This window comes from Cyanistes caeruleus, unplaced genomic scaffold, assembly GCF_971803275.1.
Source record: "Cyanistes caeruleus unplaced genomic scaffold, bCyaCae1.hap1.1 HAP1_SCAFFOLD_123, whole genome shotgun sequence".
NCBI classification, from domain to species: Eukaryota; Metazoa; Chordata; class Aves; order Passeriformes; family Paridae; genus Cyanistes; species Cyanistes caeruleus.
In genome coordinates, this window is record NW_028255920.1 from 225,313 (window position 1) to 250,891 (window position 25,579).

The 25,579-nt window shown below is 49.5% G+C and overlaps 2 protein-coding genes across 2 annotated transcripts in view; one reads left to right on the top strand and one right to left on the bottom strand.

The window, feature by feature from the left end:
• The window catches only part of LOC147646115 (uncharacterized), a 146,464-nt gene extending 135,334 nt beyond the window's left edge, over nucleotides 1-11,130 (bottom strand). The window contains exon 1 of the mRNA XM_086873919.1: nucleotides 10,391-11,130. Coding sequence (XP_086730045.1) covers nucleotides 10,391-11,034 — 644 coding nt within the window. The 5' untranslated portion in view covers nucleotides 11,035-11,130. The remainder of the gene's footprint in view (nucleotides 1-10,390) is intronic.
• Nucleotides 11,131-12,251: 1,121 nt separating this feature from the next.
• On the top strand, nucleotides 12,252-20,611 carry LOC147646118 (uncharacterized). Its single transcript, XM_086873930.1, has 2 exons — nucleotides 12,252-12,352; nucleotides 18,609-20,611. Exon 2 carries the CDS (start codon nucleotides 18,636-18,638, stop codon nucleotides 19,359-19,361), a length of 726 nt encoding a protein of 241 aa, XP_086730056.1. The 5' UTR covers nucleotides 12,252-12,352; nucleotides 18,609-18,635; the 3' UTR covers nucleotides 19,362-20,611.
• Nucleotides 20,612-25,579: the final 4,968 nt, after the last annotated feature.

The window sequence follows — 25,579 nt, forward strand, 5'->3', positions numbered from 1 at the left end:
GAGGAGAGTTGAAGAATTTTGAGGGCGTTTTTCTTAGATTGCGTGGAAATTAGTGGATATTTTGTAGGGTGTTTCTGGAATTTGGTGGGGTTTTCAGAAGTTTAAGGGAATTTTCTGGAATTTTCTTGTAAAGTTGTGGTAATTTTCTTGAATTTTGTGGGATTTTGAGGAGCCTTGAAGAATTGTGTGGGATTTTTCTTAGATTGTGTGGAAATTTGTGGAGATTTTGTGGGATGTTTCTGGTATTTGGTGGGCTTATGAGAAGATTTTGGGAAATTCGTGTGTGTTTTTTTGCAAGTTTGTGGGGTGTTTCTGGAATTTTGTGGGATTTTTGAGGAGCCTTGAAGAATTTTGAGGGATTTTTCTTTGTGCGGAAATTTGTGGAGATTTTTGTGGGATATTTCTGGAATTTGGTAGGCTTATGAGAAGATTTAGGGAATTTTGTGGATTTTTTTTCCGGAATTTTTTGAGGTGTTTCTGGAATTTGGTGAGATTTTTTTGTAAAGTTGTGGTAATTTTCTGGAATTTTCTGGTATTTTGAGGAGACCTGAAGAATTTTGTGTGGGATTTTTCTTAGGTTTTGTGTAAATTTTGAAGATTTTGTGGGATATTTCTGGAATTTGGTAGGCTTATGAGAAGATTTTGGGAATTTTGTGGATTTTTTCTGGAATTTTTGAGGTGTTTCTGGAATTTGGTGGGATTGTTTTGGAATGTTGTGGTAATTTTCTGGAATTTTGTGGGATTTTGAGGAGCCTTGAAGAATTGTGTGGGATTTTCCTTAGATTGTGCGGAAATTAGTGGAGATTTTTGTGGTGATTTTCTGGAATTTGGTGGGGTTTTCAGAAGCTTTAGGGAATTTTGTTGGATTTTTTTGGAATGTTTTGGCAGTTTTCTTGGACTTTGTGGGATTTTGAGGAGCCTTGAAGAATTGTGTGGGATTTTTCTTAGATTGTGTGGTAATTTGAGGCGATTTTGTGGGATATTTCTGGAATTTGGTGGGCTTATGAGAAGATATTGGGGGTTTTGTGGATTTTTTTCTGGAATTTTGTGGGATGTTTCTGGAATTTGGTGGGATTTCTTTGGAATGTTTTGGAATTGTCTGGAATTTTGTGGGATTCTGAGGAGAGTTGAAGAATTTTCAAAGCCTTTTTCTTAGATTGCGTGGAAATTAGTGGAGATTTTGTAGGGTGTTTCTGGAATTTGGTGGGGTTTTCAGAAGTTTAAGGGAATTTTCTGGAATTTTCTTGTAAAGTTGTGGTAATTTTCTTGAATTTTGTGGGATTTTGAGGAGCCTTGAAGAATTGTGTGGGATTTTTCTTAGATTGTGTGGAAATCTGTGGAGATTTTGTGGGATGTTTCTGGTATTTGGTGGGCTTATGAGAAGATTTTGGGAAATTCGTGTGGGTTTTTTTGCAAGTTTGTGGGGTGTTTCTGGAATTTTGTGGGATTTTTGAGGAGCCTTGAAGAATTTTGAGGGCGTTTTTCTTAGATTGCGTGGAAATTAGTGGAGATTTTGTAGGGTGTTTCTGGAATTTGGTGGGGTTTTCAGAAGTTTAAGAGAATTTTCTGGAATTTTCTTGTAAAGTTGTGGTAATTTTCTTGAATTTTGTGGGATTTTGAGGAGCCTTGAAGAATTGTGTGGGATTTTTCTTAGATTGTGTGGAAATTAGTGGAGATTTTGTGGGATGTTTCTGGAATTTGGTGGGCTTATGAGAATATTTTGGGAATTTTGTGGATTTTTTCTGGAATTTTTGAGGTGTTTCTGGAATTTGGTGGGATTTTTTTGGAATGTTGTGGAATTGTCTGAAATTTTGTGGGATTCTGAGGAGACTTGAAGAACTTTGAGTACATTTTTCTTAGATTGTGTGGAAATTTGTGGAGATTATGTGGGATGTTTCTGGAATTTGGTGGGTTTATGAGAAGATTTTGGGAAATTCGTTCGGGTTTTTTTGCAAGTTTGTGGGGTGTTTCTGGAATTTTGTGGGATTTTGAGGAGACCTGAAGAATTTTTTGGGATTTTTCTCAGGTTTTGTGGAAATTTGTGGAGATTTTTGTGGTGATTTTCTGGAATTTGGTGGGGTTTTCATACGATTTAGGGAATTTTGTTGGATTTTTTTGGAATGTTGTGGCAGTTTTCTTGGATTTTGTGGGATTTTTAGGAGCCTTGAAGAATTGTGTGGGATTTTTCTTAGAATGTGTGGAAACTTGTGTAGATTTTGTGGGATGTTTCTGGAATTTGGTAGGCTTATCAGAAGGTCTGGGTAATTTTGCTTTTCTTTCTGGAATTTTGTGAGATGTTTCTGGAATTTGGTGGGATTTCTTTGGAATGTTTTGGAATTGTCTGGAATTTTGTGGGATTTTGAGGAGACTTGAAGGAATTTGTGGGATGTTTCTGGAATTTTTAGAATTTTTTTTGAATGTTGTGAAGTTTCTGTGGAATTTTGTGGGATTTTGAGGAGACCTGAAGAATTTTGTGGGATTTTTCTTAGGTTTTGTGGAAATTTGTAAAGATTGTGTGGGTTGTATCTGAAGTTGGTGGGCTTATGAGAAGATTTTGGGGACCTCGTGGGGGTTTTTTTTGTAAGTTTGTGAGGTGTTTCTGGAATTTGGTGGGATTGTTTTGGAATGTTGTGGTAATTTTCTGGAATTTTGTGGGATTTTGAGGAGCCTTGAAGAATTGTGTGGGATTTTCCTTAGATTGTGTGGAAATTAGTGGAGATTTTTTGGGATATTTCTGGAATTTGGTAGGCTTATGAGAAGATCTGGGTAATTTTGCTTTTTTTCTGGAATTTTGTGAGATGTTTCTAGAATTTGGTGGGATTTCTATGGAATGTTTTGGAACTTTCTGGAATTTTGTGTGATTTTGAGGAGCCTTGAAGAATTGTGTGGGATTTTCCTTAGATTGTGCGGAAATTAGTGGAGATTTTTGTGGTGATTTTCTGGAATTTGGTGGGGTTTTCAGAAGCTTTAGGGAATTTTGTTGGATTTTTTTGGAATGTTGTGGCAGTCTTCTTGGATTTTGTGGTATTTTGAGGAGCCCTGAAGAATTGTGTGGGATTTTTCTTAGACTGCGTGGAAATTTGAGGCGATTTTGTGGGATATTTCTGGAATTTGGTGGGCTTATGAGAAGATATTGGGGGTTTTGTGGATTTTTTTCTGGAATTTTGTGGGATGTTTCTGGAATTTGGTGGGATTTCTTTGGAATGTTTTGGAATTTTCTGGAATTTTGTGGGATTCTGAGGAGACTTGAAGAACTTTGAGTACATTTTTCTTAGATTGTGTGGAAATTAGTGGAGATTTTGTGGGATGTTTCTGGAATTTGGTAGGGTTATGAGAAGTTTTTTTGAATTTGGTGGGATTGTTTTGGAATGTTGTGGTAATTTTCTGGAATTTTGTGGGATTTTGAGGAGCCTTGAAGAATTGTGTGTGGTATTTCTTAGATTGTGTGGAAATTTGAGGCGATTTTGTGGGATATTTCTGGAATTTGGTGGGCTTATGAGAAGATATTGGGGGTTTTGTGGATTTTTTTCTGGAATTTTGCAGAGTGTTTCTGGAATTTGGTGGGGTTTTCAGAAGTTTAAGGGAATTTTCTGGAATTTTCTTGTAAAGTTGTGGTTATTTTCTTGAATTTTGTGGGATTTTGAGGAGCCTTGAAGAATTGTGTAGGATTTTTCTTAGATTGTGTGGAAATTTGTGGAGATTTTGTGGGATGTTTCTGGAATTTGGTGGGCTTATGAGAAGATTTTGGGAAATTCGTGCGGGTTTTTTTGCAAGTTTGTGGGGTGTTTCTGGAATTTTGTGGGATTTTGCGGAGCCTTGAAGAATTCTGTGGGATTTTTCTTTGTGCGGAAATTTGTGGAGATTTTTGTGGGATATTTCTGGAATTTGGTAGGCTTATGAGAAGATTTAGGGAATTTTGTGGATTTTTTTCTGGAATTTTGTGAGGTGTTTCTGGAATTTGGTGGGATTTTTTTGTAAAGTTGTGGTAATTTTCTGGAATTTTCTGGGATTTTGAGGAGACCTGAAGAATTTTGTGGGATTTTTCTTACGTTTTGTGGAAATTTGTGAAGATTATGTGGGATATTTCTGGAATTTGGCAGGGTTTTGAGAAGATTTAGGAAATTTTGTGGGTTTTTTCTGGAATTTTTTGGAATGTTTCTGGAATTTTGTGGGATTTTGAGGAGACTTGAAGAATTTTGAGGGATTTTTCTTAGATTGCGTGGAAACTTGTGGAGATTTTTGTGGGATATTCCTGGAGATTTGTAAGGTTATGAGAAGATTTGGGTAATTTCGTGGGTTTTTTTCTGGAATTTTGTTCAATGTTTCTGGAATTTTGTGAGGTTTTGAGGAGCCTTGGAGAATTTTGTGGGATTTTTCTTAGATTGTGTGGAAATTTGAGGCGATTTTGTGGGATATTTCTGGAATTTGGTAGGCTTATGAGAAGATTTAGGGAATTTTGTGGATTTTTTCTGGAATTTTTGAGGTGTTTCTGGAATTTGGTGTGATTTTTTTGGAATGTTGTTGCAGTTTTCTTGGATTTTGTGGGATTTTGAGGAGCCTTGAAGAATTGTGTGGGATTTTTGTTAGAATGTGTGGAAACTTGCGGAGATTTTGTTGGATATTTCTGGAATTTGGTAGCCTTATGAGAAGATCTGGGTAATTTTGCTTATTTTTTCTGGAATTTTGTGAGATGTTTCTGGAATTTGGTGGGATTTCTTTGGAATGTTGAGGAATTGTCTGGAATTTTGTGGGATTTTGAGGAGACTTGAAGGAATTTGTGGGATGTATCTGGAATTTTTAGGATTTTTTTTGAATGTTGTGGAGTTTCTGTGGAATTTTGTGGGATATTGAGGAGACTTGAAGAACTTGGAGGGATGTTTCTTAGGTTTAGTGGAAAGTTGTAAAGATTGTGTGGGATGTATCTGGAAGTTGGTGGGCTTATGAGAAGATTTTGGGGACTTCGTGGGGGTTTTTTTTGTAAGTTTGTTAGGTGTTTCTGGAATTTGGTGGGATTGTTTTGGAATGTTGTGGTAATTTTCTGGAATTTTGTGTGATTTTGAGGAGCCTTGAAGAATTGTGTGGGATTTTTCTTAGATTGCGTGGAGGTTTGTGGGGATTTTGTGGGCTATTTCTGGAATTTGGTAGGCTTATGAGAAGATTTTGGGAATTTTGTTGATTTTTTTGGAATGTTGTGGTAATTTTCTGGAATTTTGTGGGATTTTGAGGAGCCTTGAAGAATTGTGTGGGATTTTTCTTAGATTTTGTGGAAATCAGTGGAGATTTTTGTGGTGATTTTCTGGAATTTGGTGGGGTTTTCAGAAGGTTTAGGGAATTTTGTGGATTTTTTTGGAATGTTGTGGCAGTCTTCTTGGATTTTGTGGGATTTTGAGGAGCCCTGAAGAATTGTGTGGGATTTTTCTTAGACTGCGTGGAAATTTGAGGCGATTTTGTGGGATATTTCTGGAATTTGGTGGGTTTATGAGAAGATATTGGGGGTTTTGTGGATTTTTTTCTGGAATTTTGTGGGATGTTTCTGGAATTTGGTGGGATTTCTTTGGAATGTTTTGGAATTGTCTGGAATTTTGTGGGATTCTGAGGACACTTGAAGAACTTTGAGTACATTTTTCATAGATTGCGTGGAAATTAGTGGAGATTTTGTGGGATGTTTCTGGAAATTGGTAGGGTTATGAGAAGTTTTTTGGAATTTGGTGGGATTTCTTTGGAATGTTTTGGAATTGTCTGGAATTTTGTGGGATTCTGAGGAGAGTTGAAGAATTTTCAAAGCCTTTTTCTTAGATTGCGTGGAAATTAGTGGAGATTTTGTAGGGTGTTTCTGGAATTTGGTGGGGTTTTCAGAAGTTTAAGGGAATTTTCTGGAATTTTCTTGTAAAGTTGTGGTAATTTTCTTGAATTTTGTGGGATTTTGAGGAGACTTGAAGAATTGTGTGGGATTTTTCCTAGATTGCGTGGAAATTTGTGGAGATTTTGTGGGCTATTTCTGGAATTTGGTAGGCTTATGAGAATATTTTGGGAATTTTGTGGATTTTTTCTGGAATTTTTGAGGTGTTTCTGGAATTTGGTGGGATTTTTTTGGAATGTTGTGGAATTGTCTGAAATTTTGTGGGATTCTGAGGAGACTTGAAGAACTTTGAGAACATTTTTCTTAGATTGTGTGGAAATTAGTGGAGATTTTGTAGGGTGTTTCTGGAATTTGGTGGGGTTTTCAGAATTTTAAGGGTATTTTCTGGAATTTTCTTGTATAGTTGTGGTAATTTTCTTGAATTTTTTGGGATTTTGAGGAGCCTTGAAGAATTGTGTGGGATTTTTCTTAGATTGTGTGGAAATTTGTGGAGATTTTTTGGGATATTTCTGGAATTTGGTAGGTTTATGAGAAGATTTAGGGAATTTTGTGAATTTTTTTTCCGGAATTTTGCAAGGTTTTTCTGGAATTTTGTGCGATTTTGAGGAGTCTTGAAGAGTTTTGATGGGTTTTTCTTAGATTGTGCGGAAATTTTTGGAGATTATGTGGGATATTTCTGGAATTTGGTAGGGTTTTGAGAAGATTTAGGAAATTTTGTGGGTGTTTTCTGCCATTTTTCGTCATTTTTTCTAGAATTTGGAGGGATGTTTCTGAAATTTTGTGATGTGTTTGTGTAATTTGGGTGATTGTCCTGGTTTAGGGTAAATTTTGGAGAAAACCTCCAGTGGGCTCCCCCCGGGAAGCAAACCCACGTGGCCCCTTTCTCCCACCCCCATCCAGTTCGGGAAGAGATTTCTCTGAGAGGAGTGGAAAAAACCTGTTTATTTCCCAGGCACAGCACTACCCAGCACAAAAATGAACGATATCAAATTACAAAACCTCTCGCCCTTCAGCAGAGATGAGGAACTTCAGAGGGTCTCTTTCCTGGGGGTGTTGGCTCTGTTATCAGTCCCTCTGGCGCTGGAAAATGCCGCTGCCCAGGCTGGGCTCCCGGTAGTCCAGGGGTGCTCCCGGTGCTCCCCCGAGTCCCCAGTCCAGAGCAGCTTCGATTCGTTTCAGAAAAAGGGAAAGAAAACAGTCCAGGAAGACCTCTCTGCCCCGGCTAGCTGGAAAGCCAAGGCGATCTGTGTCTTGTTGTCTGTCTGTGCTGTAGTCAAAACTCCCGATGCGGGGGGAGCAAGTGCAGTCTGATAACAGACTTGGTGCTTCTTTTCCACTCACTTTTACTCTCAGATGGAATTTTAAGAATACAGAACCTGTGTCTGGGTTAGGTGGACGAATGGGGATACAATTTAACATCATAATCAACCCAGGACACACGCCCACTGTGCTTTCCAGCTGCTTTGCTCCAGCTCCCCCCAAATCACCACGAATTCCACTGAACTGAAACAAATCCAAATCCTCGTGGGTCGGGACAAGGGCAGGGAGAGGTCACTCAGGGCTCACCATCAGGGCCACAACAGCCCGACACGGGGAAATGCACTGAATTTAGGACTGAGCAAATCAGACCAGGAGAATGAGGATTAAAATCAATCTTGAGAAACACCTCCTCCCGCTCCTGAACTTTTCTGTCCGGGCCGCTGCTCGCGGGGCACAGAGAGGGGCCCAGCCTTGTCCCTCCAAACCTCCCTGGGAATCACCCCAGAGCCCTCAGCCTTCCGTGTGCCCATCCCCGGGGCCCCTTGTGGGCTCCCAATGGCTCCCGTGGCTCTCCCAGTCCATCCCAGCCTCTCCCAGTCCATCCCAGCCTCTCCCAGTGACCCCGCCTGTCCATCTCGCCTCTCCGTGGATCTGCCGCCCCTCAGCCAATCAGAGCGCGTCTCTCTGATGACTCATCAGTTGCCGGGCAGATCCACAAAGCCGAGAGCCCCGTGCTGGACTCGGCCTGCAAGCGCCGCGCGCTTCATTCCCAGTCCCTCCCAGTGCCACCACAGTCCCTCCCAGTGCCACCACAGTCCCGCCCAGTGCCACCACAGTCCCGCCCAGTGCCGCCACAGTCCCGCCCACTCCTTTTTAGCCATTCCCAGTCTATTCCTAGTTCATTCTCACTTCACTCCCAGACCTCCACGCCCTCATCCAGTGTCCCAGTATCCACTCTCATCTCTTTCAGTGCCATCCCAGTCCCTCCCTGTCCATTCCCAGTCCCTCTCAATGCCACACAACTCGTCTCCCATCTCTCCCAGTGCCCATCCCAGCGTGTCCATCTCGCTGGTGCCCTCGAGCTCCCAGCCCGGCCCCGGCCGCCTGCTCTGCTCCCTGATGGATTTCTCCCCTGCCCACATCCAGCTGAGCTGCTCCCAGGGCCAGCAGCAGCTCTCGGGCCACGTGCTGGCCACTGCCGTGCTCCCCAGCGGGGACTGGAGCCAGCAGCTCCTGGTGCTGCTGGAAACCGCCCCCGGCAATGCGGGCTCAGCTCCAGCTGCCAGGTGGAGCACGGCAGCCTGGAGCACCCCCTGAGCCGGCACTGGGGCACGGCCCGGCCCCCACAGCGCCGGGGGCAGCGGGGGAGGCACTGGGGGGGCCCAGAGGGGGATTGGGGTGTGCTGGGAGGAACTGGGAGGGAGTTTGAGACAGACTGGTTTAAACTGGGGAAGGGATTGAGGTGCTTAGGATGGCTGGGAAGGGGTTTGAAGAATGTTGGGGAGGGTGGGATGGGGTTCTGGGGGTCCTGGTGGACACTGGGAGGGAGTTTGGGGGTGCTGGGTGTCACAGGGAGGGATTTGAGTGAGCCTGGAGGGGCTGGAAGGAGATTGGGGATTGGAAAGCAGGGATTGGGATGAGGTTGGTTGTGCTGGGAAGAGACTGGGAGGAGTCTTGATGAGTCCTGCTGGTGCTGGAAGGGACTGGGAGAGGGTCTGGGGGTCCTGGGGCAGTGGGGGGAAATTGGGAGGGGGCTGTGGGATCCTGAGAGGACAGGAGGGGCTCTGCTGGGTCCTGAGGAGGCTGGGAAGAGACTGGCAGTGATTTACCAAAACAGCAATATTGATCCAGTATCAACATCAATCTGTTAATGGACAAAAAACCTCTCCAACAGTTTAAAGTTACAAAGTGGATGTTTAATCACAGCACTGGGCGAGTGCGGGAGTCACCCCTTAATACGCACTGCAAGTTGACGAAAGATTCCAGTGTGAATTTATTTACAAAAGTCTTGAATATCCAAAATACTAATACATATTAATACTAATACATATGCATAATGCTAACACTTCCCATTCCCCACTTTGGATTAAAATGCACTGTAATCAGTTTAAAATGTCATTACAACTGCGTGGTTGGCTCCCCAATTTGAGTAGGGGGTCGTTTTGGTGCGGAGGAGTCATCAGGAGATGAAGGAAAACCGCTCTTCCTCACTCTCACCTTTCTACCTTTACAATGGTTAACATTACAAATGACATTTGGTACAACTCCAATTTCCTCCCTTGTGACTTTGAAATGGGTTTCCAGATGTAAGGTCTGTGATCTTCCTGAACCCGTTTATCAGTTTCTCTTTTCTCATTATAAGCACCTCTAAACAAACATACAATGACAAGTAATTTTTTACCTAAGTCTGAGATTCATTATCTCAAATCCTGCTTCTCACTTAATCATTAACTCTAACTAGCTCCAGCAAGGCCTGTCTCTAGCTGAGATCTCCAAATCTTCTAAAATACCTAATTTTTTAAAATTAGTTAGTCCAAAGGAGGTTCCAGAGGGTCCTGGGCAGGCTGGGGGAGACTGAGAGGGTCCTTTGAGGTACCTGTGGGGTCTGTGAGAGGTTTTGGGGGTCCTGACCTCTGCAGTTGCCCCAGGGACGCCATGAAATGCCACCTGCAGTAAGATGCTTACGGAGATTGGAGTCTCCATGCTGGGTTTCGTCTTCCTGGTTCTGGGGCTCAGCATCTACCTGAGCAATAATGTGAGACAGGGTCCCTAAGTTTGGATTTCCCCCCCCCAGAGCATGTGTGTTCCCTCAGGGCCCCCAAGCCCGGTGTCACCCCCTTTTCTCTGCCAACAGTGCTCCTGAGGCAGCGACAAAAGGTTCTCTAGGATTGAAAGTCAACAAATCCACTCTCCTCAAGGAATTCCCATTGTTGGTCTGTGTCCTGATGGATTTTCATTCCCCTGCTTTCATCCAGGTGCCCACAGGGAGCCAGGAAGATGTGGAGCCTCCCAGCCACATGTCTTCCCAACACGCATCACCAGGACCACGGATCACCAGGGCTCTGCCCAACGGGGGTCACTGGGGATCATCCAATGCCCATCCTCCCATGGGGGATGGAGCTGGAGCAGCGCACGAAGCTCTTCCCACACTCGGGGCACTCGCAGGGCTTCCCTTACTGGTGACTCCGTTGGTGTTGGGTCAAGTGAGAGCTCCGTGAGAAGCTCTTCCCACACTCGGGGCACTCGCAGGGCTTCCCTTACTGGTGACTCCGTTGGTGTTGGGTCAAGTGAGAGCTCCGTGAGAAGCTCTTCCCACACTGGGGACACTCGTAGGGCCTCTCCCCAGTGTGGATGCGCCGGTGCCTGACAAGGGTGGAGTTGCAGTTGAAGCCCTTCCCGCAGTCAGGGCAGCGGAAGGGCCTCTCGTCTGTGTGAATTCGCTCATGTAGGAGGACATGGGAGCTGCACTGAAACCTCTTCCCACACTGGGGACACTCGTAGGGCCTCTCCCCAGTGTGGATGAGCTGGTGTTTTCTCAGGTCAGAGCTCCACCCAAAGCTCTTCCCACATTCCAAGCAGGTGTAGGGCCATTCCCCAGTGTGGATCACCTGGTGTGCCCTCAGGTTGGACCTCTTGCTGAAGTACTTCCCACATTCCCCACACTCGTAGGGCTTTTCCCCAGTGTGAATCACCTGGTCCTGGATCAGCTCGCACCTGTACCTGAAACCCTTCCCACATTCCAAGCAGTTGCAGGGCTTCTCCCCACCATGAGGCTTCTCCCCCAGCTCTGAGCTCTGGCTGGATCTCTGGCCATGTTCCTGGCATAGGGGGGATCTTTCCTCCTCGCAGCTCCCTGGGCTGGGTTTGCAGACCCTTCTCATGCGGCTTCTCCAGGGCTTTTCCACCTCCTCCATCCAGCCACGGCTTAGGATTGAAAAATCCTGGTTTGGGGGAAAAAACAAGAGGAGAGCACTTTGGGCTGGGGGTACCGCCTTGCCCAAGGTGCTCTCAGGAAGTCAATGGGCATCTTGTGTCTGAAAGAACCTCCAGGACACCAAGATTCAGCACCAACATCCTCCAAACATCAAAAGAGATCAAAAACTTCCAAAACACCAAAAAGCTGATATCCTCCCAAAACAGAAAGATTCTGCCCCCACAAAAAAACAAAGCACCAACATTCAGCCCAATAAAGCTCAGAAACTCCAAGATTCAGCCCCGGGAAAATCGTGCATCTCCCTGCCCGGGCACTCGCTGCATGGGGGGGGTGAGGGGGGCAGTGAGGCCGGGCCGGAGCAGGGGGTGCCTGAGAGAGGCCCCGAGCCCGGCAGAAGCCCCTGCACAGCCATGCAAGTGGCTCCTGGCCGGACTCGGGGATCCCCCTGGCCATCCCCGCTGGAGCAGCCTGGTCCTGAGGGACTCTGGCCCCTGCGAGGGACCCCAGGCTGCAGCAGGACAAGGATTCCTGGCCCTCAGGGGGAGGCAGTGACATGACCTGACTGTGACCCCCATCCCTGTGCCTCTGGGCGGGGAGGGGGACGGAGAGGGGCACAAAGTTAAGCCCGGGAAGGAGGGACAGCTGGGGGGAAAGATGGATTTCCGTAGGAATTACTTTCCTTCTCGTTTTCTTGTTCTGACACGTTTGAGAATAAATTCAATTTAATTTCCTCAAGTCAGGTGTGCTGTGCCCGTGACCAAGGATTGAACTCTCCCCACCCTCATCCCGACCCCCGAGCCTTTCCTTGTGTGTTCTGCTCCCCGCCCGGGACAGGAAGGAGAGTCACAGAGTTTTGGCCTCGCTCCGGCATGCCCTGCTCCACCCCGGACACACCCCCAGCTCGCAGCGCCCTCAGCTCCCGGGCACCCCGAGCTCCCGGCGCTTCAGCGCAGCGGCGCTTCCTTGGCCTCCTGCCCGGGCCGGGCCCAGCGCCGGGGCCGCTCCTCAGCCCAGGGGGCCGAGAAATGGCGGAGCTCAGCCCAAGGCACGCGAGGCCGTGCCGTGTGCAGAGCCCGCCGCTGGCTGCGATTGGCTGCTTCTGCCGTCACTCGTGGCTCTGGCGCGCGCTGATTGGGCAGAGTGGGGACAAGCCCGGCCCTGCTGGCGCCCTCAGGGCGGCCGTGGGGCACGAGAGCCGCCATTGCCGGAGCGTCTGTGCGGGCCCGGCAGCGGCGGCAGCGGCGACCGGAGCCCGGTGAGGCGGCGGCGGAGCTCGGAGGCGGCCCCGGCCATCGCAGGTGGGAGCCGCGCTCGGTTCTGCGGGGGCTCGGGGCTCGCTGCGGGCCCGGGAGGGGGCGGCAGGGGGCTGTGGCGGGTGGCTTGTGCCGTGGCCGGCCCGTGTTGGCCCTGGGCTGAGGGCGCTGCGGGAGCGGCTGCCCGCGGTCTCCTTGCCGCTGGGGCCTCGGCAGGAGGCGGTGGCGGAGCAGCGCTGGCTCGTCCCGCTTCGTGTCGGGAGGCCGGAGGTGGCTGCGCTGGGCCCGGGGCCGGGCGGGAAAATTCCCGGCGCCAGAGGTTTGTGTGGCCCAAGGAGCCAGAGGAGTGGTGTGCAAGTGACTTTATTGCTGCCCAAAGGGAGAGGCCATGGGGCATTTGCCGTGCGCTCTCTCCAGGTCTTGGAGGACGCGGCCTCGTTTTTGTCCTGATTTTCCCGGCCGCATGTCCCTGTCCCTTTGCCCAACACTGGCCGAGGTGCTTGGAAGGTTCAGCCTTCCCGATCTGCCTGCTGCATGTCCTTTTTGTATAACACCCGATATTCCTGTCTCTGTGAAGTGTTTGTTCTTCTGGAAGTTCAGGAATGTAGCGGGACTTGGTCTGAACAGCAGTCCTTGTCAATTAGTAACATTTTCTGAAACTGGTGATTTCTCCCATTGCTTCCTTATGTACAAGTCCCTGGCCCTATCTCCAAGCAGATTTTCTCATGGTCTCTGTTTTTTCTTCCTGGGTGTTCTTTGTTTTTGGGGTTGCTCTCAGTGCCCTCATTCTCTGTCCTTTTGTAGCCGTTTGTGGCTCAGGAGGCCTGGCTGCCACCTGCATCCCCTTGCTCAGCTGCTGAATGAGCTGCACTCAGCAAGGTGTGGTGCATGGTAAAAAGATGAGAGTTGCTGTAGCACATGAGAGGAGAAACAGCATTTGTTTAACCCATGGTCTGCGAGGGAACCACAAAAGTGTGTCCCATTCCCATCCTTTCCAGGTCAAGTATATGAGTTGCTTTGGTATTTCCTTTGTTATCTGTTTTACTACTTTTCCATTGCCATCTGTTTTCCATCAGCAGTTTGAGTTACGTAACTTTTCCCAAACCTCTCCTTTTTCTGCTAAAAGGTAATCTGATCCCATCCCATGGTGAAATGTTGTGTTCCTCATCTGAGTGGATTGGTTGGGGGGAAGGTCAGGAGCTGGAGCTGTGTGGTTGGTTATTATTTCAATGGCATCCTGTAATCTAATTATCCCATTGAAATGAGAAATGGTTTCTCTGGTACCTGATGTGAATTCATCAGGGTTCCCAGGGTCTGGTCCATGGTGTTGCAGGATTTGTTCTGGTGGTCGTTCATCTTTTCCCCATTTCTGGGTGCTCCCTCTAGCCAGGGCTGCATCAATTGTCAGCTTTTCTCTCATGAAATCATCACATACGTGGATTCCCAACTGATTTCCCTGAACTTGTGGCAGCAAATAAACCCCAATGGTCTGATACCCAAAGCCCCTGGGCCATTGTGCAGGCTTTGGGCCATCAGTGTTCATTTGCATTTCTAAAGCTCCTCTCCTGGCTACCTGGAACAAAGCTTCTCTTTCTGGGCAGCTGGGGGTGATTCAAGTGTTCTCCCCACTTCCCTGCTGGTGCCTTCTTTGCCGATTTTCTTTTTTTGACAAAAAAAATATTCTATTAGTGGTTTACGAGTTAAAGGGCCACCTTTTAAGCTTTTCTAGTTTTTCAAAATACATCTTAAATGTGAACATAAGATAACCCATACCATCCTTTTGCCATCAGTATGGGCCACATACAAACATAAAAAGAGAAATTACAAAGCAATCAAGTATTTTCTTTTTATTCAACTAGGACTAAAAACTGATTCTCACAACACTGGCCCAAACAGAACCCACAATATGGAAATAAAATTATTATGAAAAAATATTCTAATGGTGTAATCCCTTCACTGAAACTGTGAAAAGCAAAAACTCTTCAACAATGTCTTTAGAGAAATAAGGCATTACTTGATTCTGGCCGGAATGTGCAACAGGAATAATTTCATGCACACTTAGGCTGGGTGTGCAGAGAAAATCATCCCATGACACATGAGTTTGACTAATTTTTTCCTAAATTTATACATTCTGACCCCATAGAAATCCATTGGTTTAATGTTCATTGGTTTCAAGGTGTGGAGTTGTTAGGATTTGGTTTCCTGTTGCACCGGGATTTCTGTGCCTCTGATGTGAATTAGGTGGGCACTCCTGGATTTTCTGCTCAGCCTTTTCCAGACCAGGTGTCTCCAGCTGTGCCTGGGGCAGTGTCTGGGGTAAGATGTTGGTTGATGTTTGCTGCTGGGTGTTGATGTTTTGTTGCTGGTCGTTATCTTGGGGGGAATCTTTTGGGCTATTCCCAGTCTGTTGAGATGTTAATTTCATCTCTGCTGAGTGGTGGAACATCCCTTAAAAAAACCTTTAAATTTCCTTTCCCCAAGGCAAAGGCAAACCAAGTCCCTTTAGAGAAATAAGATTTTAAATCATTTTCAAGTTGGTCTATTTTGCCAGCAGCGAATCCCAGGCAGGGCAGAGTGTGAGTGGAATTGAGAGGCAGAGTGGAATTGTCCCGGTGCCTTCCCCAGCAGCTGTGGCGAGGGCAGGCACAGAAAGGCCTGAAGCTGCAAGAGTGAGAGCAAGGATTGTCCCGCAGTGGCTGGAGATGGCAAAGGAGGGTGGCCAGGCCGAGGATTTGAGCAGAGGATCTGTGGGCAGGCCCAGGGGCTTCCCCCGCTGGGGAGCCCTGGCTGCTGCTGCGTTGCCTTCAGTGCAGGCTCAGGGGTGGCCTGTTTAATATTCCCTTGCAATTCAGATTTCTGAGTCTGGAAGAGCCATGGCTGGGGCATCAATCATTTTATTATTTTCATTTTGTTAAGTTTTGTTCTCTTTCTTATGTCCACCCCATAACATTGAGGCTATCTGGGGATTAAAAGTTCACACAATGTTCTGGCTAGAAGAGAGAATCCTCAATCCAGCTCCTGCAATTCCCTGTTAATTGTAAGAATTGCTGCAGCTCCATTTTAGTCCAGGGTCACATTATTTCTGAGATTTCCTGGACCCTCTCAGGGTCAATACAAGACAAAGCTTCTGTCAATATAGGTCCCAAATATTTAACCATTTTCTCTACCATTTGCCCTTTCTTTTTTTTCAGATACTCAAAGCTGTTTTTTAGCCTGAAAATGAAGCCATTTCACAGAGGCTTCCTCTGCCTCTTCTCCTTGTCCTCCTGACTGGATCAAGTCATCCACATCCTGCATTAAGCCAGTCCCTGGGGGTGAGGTCAATTCCTTTGGTATTTCCTGCAAGGCTTGCCCCAATCAGGCCGGTGCTTCCGAGCATCCCTGCAGAAGGACCGTCCATGTCTTGAGCATTTTCCCTTCTACCTCTTGTTGCCAGCCCAAGGCAGAATTGTGTTTGCATCCTCTGGAAGTGGGCAGATCCCCAGAAAGCATCTTTTGCATCAAGTTGTGAATGGCAGCAGTGTGAGGAGGGCACCTGGTTGAGGCTGGTGTAAGGATCTGAGAGTGTGGGGTGTCTCGGTTTCATCATCTCATTTCTTCTTCTTGGGTCCTGCAGCATTCTGTGGATTCCATTGGATTTCTTGTTTGGCAGGATAGGAGCATTCTAGGGAGCCATCCCTGGCTCCCCAAGCCGTGCCTTGAGCAGGACTCCCAGACAGGCTGTGAGCCCTTCCTTCCCTCCCTTGGAACAGGGGATTGCTTTTCGACACCTCTTGTCCTGGTTGCTTCAGGGAAATTTGGAGAGGCTCCATATCTAATTTTGCCAGTTTCTCTGGGTCTGCCCACACTTGTGGGTTCACTTCAGCCATGGCTCTGCCAGACATTTGACACAGAGGTACAACAGAACCAGCCTCTGTATCACCTTTTGCAACATTAATCTGCATTCCCCGTTTAGCCATCAAATCCCTTCCCAGTAAATTACAATCACAACTGTGAGCAAAGAAAAATTCCTGCATTTTAAACCCATCCTCCACATCTGCTAATAGTGGCTGAATAAAAGTCAACCACTCATCTTTCTCACTTAGTGCCTTATTAATTAAAATATACCTTAACAATTTTCCCCCTTAGGTGTGAGGTTCTGAGTGGATAGAGAGGCCCCTGTGTCCATCAGGAAAGGTCTCCTCTGGATCCAGAGCCACCCTGGATGTTCCCAAGGGCTGCAGTGTGGTGGGTCCCTGGTGGAATGGGAGCTGTGCCACCGCTAAGAATGCGTGTCCATCAAGGGCTGGACTTGCTGGTGCTGAGGGTGCTGCTGTCTGTGCTTGCAGTGTCCTTGTGCCCTGCAGCTGGAAGGCTGATTCCTTGCCAGGGGCTGTTTGGGTGGGCTGTGCCCTGGCCAGGAGGGCAATGCCTGTGCCAGGTGCTTGTGGCCGAGGGTGTCCCCTGGGTGCTGGGGCCCCCTTGGGCCCTGGGCTTGATCCCTCAGGGGCTGTAGGAAGTGTGCCATGGCCTTTGCCTTCAGCTTGGCCTTTTGCTCATCCCTTGCTGCATTCAGCTGCTGAGCCTTTGTGAGCAAGTGCTGCAGGGGCTTCTTCTGTCGCTGCTGCAGCCCCCCTCAGTGCCTGTGGGTGCTCATCCTGTGGCAGCTGCTGAGCTTTCTGCAAAATCCTTCCTGTCTCCAGGGACCCAGCAGGAAATGCTTAAAAGATCATGTGGATCCTTGCAGGTCTAATCGCCATTTGTGAGCTGTTCCTTCCTCGTGCTGGCTGTGCTGAGGCTCCCCTCCCCAGCCCGTATCCCAGAGCCGGTCCCTGTCCTGCCGCAGTGTCCAAAGGCGGCCCCCCCGGCGGGCAGGGCCGGCAGCTCCACGGGGCCGGGCAGCGGCCGGGGCGTCCCGCAGCCTCCTGGGGGCCGGGGGCCACTGCGGGCCCTGCCCGGGGGGTGCTGGGCTCAGGCAGCGCCCGGCGCTGAGCCCCGGCTGCCCCACAGCCCCGGCCCGGCCCCACAGCTCCCCACAGGCCCCCAGCCCGTGCTCCCGGTGCCGCAGCTCTGCGCCCGCTCCTGCCGCTCCCAGCTCAGAGAAACCCCCTGAAATCCTCACCTCCTTGTTTTCCTGTCCTGGAAAACTGGGATACAAAGGATCTGAGTAAGCAAGCAAATTTGGAGGATGAGACCCTTCTGAAACACATCCCAATCCTCAGTATTTTTCTCTTCCTCTTTTCCATTATCCTTTTTCTTATCCCATGGATTCCTCCTCCTGCTTCTTGCCTTAAGCACATTCCTGCACACTCCCCTTCAGCCAATCCCTTCCCAGCACACCAACACCATCCATCCCCTGTTGTCTAAATCCCTTCTGGACTTCCCTTCTTGCCCCCCTGGGTGTCCATGTCCCTAGTTAGCTCTGGGAGAATGTGCAAACGACCTCCACATGCTCCCAAGGGACCCTTGAGAGATATTTTGGGGTCATCATCCCTTTGTCCAGGATGCCCTTCTAGCATTCCATATTGTCCCCTCAATGGTCCTACCTGGATCCCAGCTGCGCCCCTCCCCCCCGGGCCTTGGCGCCCCCCTGGAGGGGAATTTGGGGAGGTGGGAGGGGGGAGCGCCAAGGCCGGGCCCCCCCGCGCTGTGGTGGCGGGAGCGGCTGCAGTGGGGAGCGAGTGCGGGCGGAAGCGGCCGAGAGCCCAGCGCTGCCCCAGGCCGAGCTGGCCCAGCTGCATCCGTGCCCCTGCGGTGGGATGCTGTGGGACTGGGGGGGAAGAGGGAGGCGGCAGTGGGTGCTGGGCCTGGGGGCAGGAGGGGAAGGGAAGGAGAAGCAAGTTTGAAGAACAAAACGGTCTAAGGATTCACGTGGGAGGAGCAGGTGCAGGAGGAGGAGAAATAGTAGGAGGAAGAGGAGTGGGAGGAAGAGTAGGGCCACAGGAGGAGGTGGGAGAGAAGGAAGAGGAAGCAGGACAACGTTCCATTCTCCCTGTATGTGCAGTTCCAAGAGTGTTGCCCTGGAGGTGACTGGGGAGGGGATCCACGATTTTGATGGGGCTGAATCTTGGTGTTTCTGAACTTTTTTGGGCTAAATATTGGTGCTTTGTTTTTTTGCAGGGGCTGAATCTTTGTATTCTGGAGGGGGTTTTTCCTGAATTTGGTGTTTGGGTAGTTTTTCATCATTGTTTTCTTGTTTGGGCTGAATCTTGGTGCTTTGCTTTGTTACAGACACAAGATGCCCAATGACTTCCTGAGATGAACTTGGGCATGGAGGAACCCCCAGTCCAAGGCGCTCTCCTCTCTTTTTTCTCCTAACCAGGAATTTTCCTTCCCAAACTGTGTCCAGATGGCAGAGGAGGAGAAAAAGCCCCAGAGATCCTGCATGAGGAGGGGCTGGAAACCCAGTCCAGGGAGCTGCGAGGAGGAAAGATCCCCCCAGTGCCAGGAACACGGCCAGAGATCCAGCCGGAGCTCAGAGCTGGGGGAGAAGCCCCACAAGTGCTTGGAATGTGGGAAGGGCTTCAGAAAGAGATCCCACCTGATCGAGCACCAGGTGATCCACACTGGTGAAAAGCCCTACGAGTGTGGGGAATGTGGGAAGAGCTTCAGCCAGAGCTCCAGCCTGAGGAATCACCAGAAGATCCACATGAGAGAACAACCCTATGAGTGTGGGAAATGTGGGAAGAGCTTCAGAAATATCTCTGACCTGATGAGACACCAGGTGATCCACACAGGGGAACGGCCCTACACCTGCTTGGAATGTGGGAAAAGCTTTGGGTGGAGCTCCGGTCTGAGGGAACACCGGCGCATCCACACTGGGGAGAGGCCCTACGAGTATCCTGAGTGTGGGAAGAGGTTTCAGACCAGCTCCAATGTCCTCAAACATGAGCGGATTCACACAGACGAGAGGCCCTTCCGCTGCCCCGACTGCGGGATGAGCTTCAAACGCAACTCCCACCTCATCAGGCACCGGCGCATCCACACTGGGGAGAGGCCCTACGAGTGTCCCCAGTGTGGGAAGAGCTTCTCACGGAGCTCTAACTTGACCCGACACCAACGTAGGCACCAGTAAGGGAAGCCCTGCGAGTGCCCTGAGTGCGGGAAGAGCTTCGTGCGCTGCTCCAGCTCCATCCCCCATGGGAGGATGGGCGTTGGATGATCCCCAGTGACCCCCGTTGGGCAGAGCCCTGGTGATCCGTGGTCTGGTGATGCGTGTTGGGAAGACACCTGGCTGGGAGGCTCCACATCTTCCTGGCTCCCTGTGGGCACCTGGATGAAACAGGGGAATGAAAATTCAACAGGATACAGAATGACAATGGGAATTGTTGACTTTCAATCTTCAAGAACCTTTTGCCTCAGGAGCTGTGTGGGCAGAGAAAAGGGGGTGACACCGGGCTTGGGGGCCCAGAGGTGAGCACAAACGCTCTGGGTGAGGGAGACACAACCCCAGAACCCTCCCTCACCTTCCTGCGCAGGCAGAAGCCGAGCCCCAGTGCCAAGAAGACGAAGCCCAACACTGAGACTCCAATCCCCATCAGCATCTTGCGTTGGGCAGCGTTTGATGGCATCCCTGGGGCATCTGCAGAGGTCAGGACCCCCAAAACCTCTCACAGACACCCCAAGCCCCTCCAAGGACCCTCCCAGTCTCCCCCAGCCTACCCAGGACCCTCTGAAACCTCCTTTGGAGTCACTAATTTTAAACAATTAAGAATTTTAGAAAAATTAGGGATCTTGGCTAGAGATAGGCCTTGCTGGAACTAGTTCGAGTTAATGATTAAGTGAGAAACAGGATTTGAGATAATGAATCTCGGACTTAGATAAAAAATTACTTTTCATTGTATGTTTGTTCAGCTGTGCTTATAATGAGAAAAGAGAAACTGATAAACGGGTTCAGGAAGATCACAGACCTTACATCAGGAAACCCATTTCCAAGTCACAAGGGAGGAAACTGGAGTTGTACCAAATGTCATTTGTAATGTCAACCATTGTAAAGGTAGAATGGTGAGAGTGAGGAAGAGCGGTTTTCCTTCATCCCTTGATGAACCCTCCTCACCAAAACGACCCCCTCCTCAAATTGGGGAGCCAACCATGCAGGCGTAATGACATTAAAATCATTACCATGAATTCTAATCCGAAGTGGAACATGGGAGGTGCTAGCATTATGCATATGCATTAGTATTAATATGTATTAGTATTTTGGATATTTAAGACTTTTGTAAATAAATAGACACTGGAATCTTTTGTCAACTTGCAGTGCGTATTAAGGGGTGACTCCCGCACTCGCCCAGTGCTGTGATTAAACATCCACTTTGTAACTTTAAACTGTTGGAGAGGTTTTTTGTCCATTAACAGATTGATGTTGATACTGGATCAATATTGCTATTTTGGTAAATCACTGCCAGTCTCTTCCCAGCCTCCCCAGGACCCAGCAGAGCCCCTCCTGTTCCTCTCAGGATCCCACAGCCCCCTCCCAATTTCTCCCCACTGCCCCTGGACCCCCAAACCCTCTCCCAGTCCCTTCCCAGGCCCACCAGGACTCATCAAGACTCCTCCCAGTCTCTTTCCAGCACAACCAACCTCATCCCAATCCCTGCTTTCCAATCCCCAATCTCCTTCCAGCCCCTCCAGGCTCACTCAAATCCCTCCCAGTGACACCCAGCACCCCCAAACTCCCTCCCAGGGTCCACCAGGACCCCCAGAACCCCATCCCACCCTCCCCAACATTCTTCAAACCCCTTCCCAGCCATCCTAAGCACCTCAATCCCTTCCCCAGTTTAAACCAGTCTATCTCTAACTCCCTCCCAGTTCCTCCCAGCACACCCCAATCCCCCTCTGGGCCCCCCCAGTGCCTCCCCCGCTGCCCCCGGCGCTGTGGGGGCCGGGCCGTGCCCCAGTGCCGGCTCAGGGGGTGCTCCAGGCTGCCGTGCTCCACCTGGCAGCTGGAGCTGAGCCCGCAATGCCGGGGGCGGTTTCCGGCAGCACCAGGAGCTGCTGGCTCCAGTCCCCGCTGGGGAGCACGGCAGTGGCCAACACGTGGCCCGAGAGCTGCTGCTGGCCCTGGGAGCAGCTCAGCTGGATGTGGGCAGGGGAGAAATCCATCAGGGAGCAGAGCAGGCGGCCGGGGCCGGGCTGGGAGCTGGAGGGCACCAGCGAGATGGACACGCTGGGATGGGCACTGGGAGAGAGTGGAGAGGAGTGGTGTGGCATTGGGAGGGACTGGGAATGGACAGGGAGGGACTGGGGTGGCACTGAAGAGATGAGAGTGGATACTGGGACACTGGAAGTAAGTGCGGAGGTCTGGGAGTAAAGTAGGAATGAACTCGGAGTAGACTGGGAATGGGCTAAAAAGGAGTGGAAGGGACTCTGGGTCCACAGGGCGGAACTGTGGTGGCACTGGGCGGGACTGTGGTGGCACCGAGAGGGACTGTGGTGGCACTGGGAGGGACTGTGGTGGCACTGGGCGGGACTGTGGTGGCACTGGGCGGGACTGTGGTGGCACTGGGCGGGACTGGGAATGAAGTGCGCGGCACTGGGTGGCCGAGTCCAGCGCGGGGCTCTCGGCTCTGTGGATCTGCCCGGCAACTGATGAGTCACCAGAGAGACGCGCTCTGATTGGCTGAGGGGCGGCAGATCCACGGAGAGGCGAGATGGACAGGCGGGGTCACTGGGAGAGGCTGGGATGGACTGGGAGAGGCTGGGATGGACTGGGAGAGCCACGGCAGCCATTCAGAGGGACAAGGGGCCCCGGGGATGGGCACACGGAAGGCTGAGGGCTCTGGGGTGATTCCCAGGGAGGTTTGGAGGGACAAGGCTGGGCCCCTCTCTGTGCCCCTCGAGCAGCGGCCCGGACAGAAAAGTTCAGGTGCGGGAGGAGGTGTTTCTCAAGATTGATTTTAATCCTCATTCTCCTGGTCTGATTTGCTCAGTCCTAAGTTCAGTTCATTTCCCCAGGTCGGGCTGTTGTGCCCCTGATGATGATCCCTGAGTGACCTCTCCCTGCCCTTGTCCCGACCCACGAGGATTTGGATTTGTTTCAGTTCAGTGGAATTCGTGGTGATTTGGGGGGAGCTGGAGCAAAGCAGCTGGAAAGCACAGTGGGCTTGACAGGGACTGAACCAGGGCAGGAGTTGGGGCTGCCTCGAGTGAGCTCTCACAGTGTGAACCTTCATGGGGTCTTTCTAAGGGAATTTTGTTGAAGTTTGACATTGATTATTAAAAAGCAGAGTCACAAGGGGCGCTCTGCTTTCAGCTTGAAATGAGGGGATGGAACGTGGGCACTGGGACTTCCATAACCTCAAGTTGTTCCTTGATGCTGGACACTTTAGCTTTGGCAATCTGAAGCCCTTCAGCAGCAATGTCTCTGCCACCCCCTGGTTTCTGGCTCAGACCCAGCTCACAGCTTGGACAAGGTCTGGGCTTTGTCCTCTTGAGCTTCGGGAGCCTCCCGGGAAGCACCAGCCCTCCCCAGCCCACCCTTGGGAGCACTTTTTCTTTTATCTCTGCTGACGATTTTATCCCCAAAACTGCCATGGGAACATTGTATCCAAGCACATCCTCCAGCGCTGCACTTTCCTCCTGTGAATTCCCTGTGCAGGGAATGTGTCTGTGCTTTTCCCTGCTCTGTTCACTGACAAACAACCCTGAGCCCGTGGGACTGTCAGAGCTCCTCCATGCCATGAAATCAGGTTGTGTTTCTTATGGCATGTTCTGGAGGAGCTTTTCTTGGTGTGTCTTGTGCTGCTGGAAATGACACAAGAGCCAGGAGGGAACAGAAGCTGCTGCTGCCCGTTGGCTCAGGGCCAGGGAACCAAGTTGTGCTCCCGGGCAGTTGGGCCCTGCTGGAAGCAGAGCCGCGTTTCCCTTGAGCAGCTCAAGCTTGTGACAGCTCCAAACAGGAAACCTCAGCAGAAAACTCTTCCTCCAAACTCAGCTGCTTTCCCTCCTGCAGCTGTTTGGGAAAGAGCCTCAAAGCACAGACTCTGCTGGGAGCCATTGGTGCATTTCCTCCCTCCCGGCAGCAGCAGCTCCTGAGCCCTTCACGGGCTCCTGGCCCTTTGCAAACCCTTCAGCTCCCTTGGAACTCTCAGCAGGCACTAACATAGGTATTTCTTTCATATTTAAACTGCATTTAAACTTCTCTTTTTCTCTCCTCTCTATCTTTTTAATCTCCTCTTTATCTCCTTTAATCCCGTCAGCACCAGTAGGATGGGGCTGGAGTCTTGGGGTGGGTGTGGGATGAACTGAGGATCCAGCAGAGAAGGGCAAGGCAGAGGGGAGAGGACTCAGCCAACCCTTCTCCTGCTCTCTCCTCCCCCAGGCTCCAGCTAAAGCAAGTCAGACTGGAAAGGATCCCACAAATGCTGTGTTCTCCTCCCTCTGAGCTTGGCTGGGGATCCTCAGCTTCAGCCTGGTGCAGTGGCTGAGATTTGCTGATTTGAGATTTTTGGCTAATGCACTAAATTGAAGAGGTTTATTATTACTTAATCACCTTTCACCTTTGCCAAGTTCTGCTGCACTGTGTCTGCTTTTCACCCAATACACTGCTAGCTCACCTACACACATGTGCTTCTTAGGATATTATTTAGATTCATAGCTTACTCTATAAAATCACACAATTACAGTTGAAATCTCTCCACCATCTCACTCAATGCAGTTTTTTATTTACTTATGGCATATTCTTACTTGCAGCTATAGGAACATAAGCTTATGAATTCTCGACTCAGCGTCTGTGAACCTTTAGCATTGCATGAATCCAAGCTCCTTCCAAGGCTGTCAATCAAATCCTTCAGTATCTGTGGAAGTTTCTGTCTTTCCATTTCCCACAGCCCACCAAAGGATTTGTGACCCTTTGTGACAGAGGAGAACCTGCCAGGCAATTTTGTGTTTGCTGTAGGGAAGGTTGTGTTGCTCTGCATCAATTCCCAGAGCAGCGCAGAGCATTGGCTTTGTGATGTCAGGGCATGGATGCCACCTTGTCATGGTGACATCCCAAGGTTGCCTTGGTGCACGGAAGGCCTCAGGGTCAGAGCAGCTCTTGGGCTTGCTCAGTGCAGGAGCATCCTCCTGCTTGAGGCGTTTGTCAGTGGGCAGCTGCACACTGACAGGAGCCGTGTTTCTTCTTGTGGTGGAGCAGAGTGTGCAAACTGGCACAGCAGTGCTACAGTGATGGAGCAGCTCGCTGTTGCAGTTTGCAGCATTTATGTCATCGGATATTCCGGCTATTATCTGACCAACCTGGCACGTAAGTAGAGGTTTTCCCTGGCTGGAACCTGAGCTGGCTTTTGTAGGTCTCCCTGCTCTTTCTTAGTGACCGGGTTGCTATTGAAACACAAAGACCATGAGGATGCCCCTGGTTTGGTAAAGCTCCTGTCAACACCTTCAGCAAAACACGGGGTGTCTGTAGCCAGGGGGCTGCGGGCAGCATTTGCAGGGCTTCTGTTCCCTCCACGGGAGAGCCTGTGGCAGCAGAGTCTGTCATTTCCTCACTTTGCTGGCTCAATCTCTTGGGGTGACTTTACTTTTAAGATAGCTCTGAGAGCTGGGGAAGTTGATACTGCTGGAGGCTGATGGGAGTTTTTTCTCCTGACTAATTCCTGGCCATGGGTGAGAATTGGCAGCGGTTTTAACTATTGAGAAGTGAGATCAACCTGTGAACACCACCTGAAGATGTGAGGCCGGGAATTTCTTGCTCTCTTTGGTTTCTGGCTTCTGACGAGGTCACAGGGCTCTGTCTCGGCCTCCTCCCCCCCTCCAGGCCGGACAAGGCTGCAGAGGGCGGGGTGGGGGGAGAAACGGAGCCGGCCTGACTTGGTTTGCAGTTTCTGCCACTGAACTGAAACCTGACACCATCAACATCTGCAGCTTTAGCAAGATTTTAACTCTTTTACTACCTGCATGAGACTTGCAGATTAATCCTTTTTTTCCAGAGAGAGGGAGAGGAAGTGATCAACCATCAACCCATCAAAGAGAGTGAAGAAAAAAATTAAATTGAGAGAGGGAAGAGAAATAAGGAGATGCTTTAATAAGCTGAAATATTTTTCTGTTAAAGCTATGGAGATGGACAGTAGTGTTCTGAAAAAACCGCCTTTAATTCATGACAGAGTATATTGGGAGGAATGGAGTGTTTCCAAGTGTGGATTTTGAGCAAATGATGAAGTAGTTGTGACACTGTGAGATGCTGGAACAGAGCGGGAGAAGTAATAGTTGAAGATTTGTGGCTTTTAAGAAGCAAAAAGAGAAAACTTCTGTTTCCAGAGAAGCTCACAAAAACAGATAAAGAGAACTTTTGCC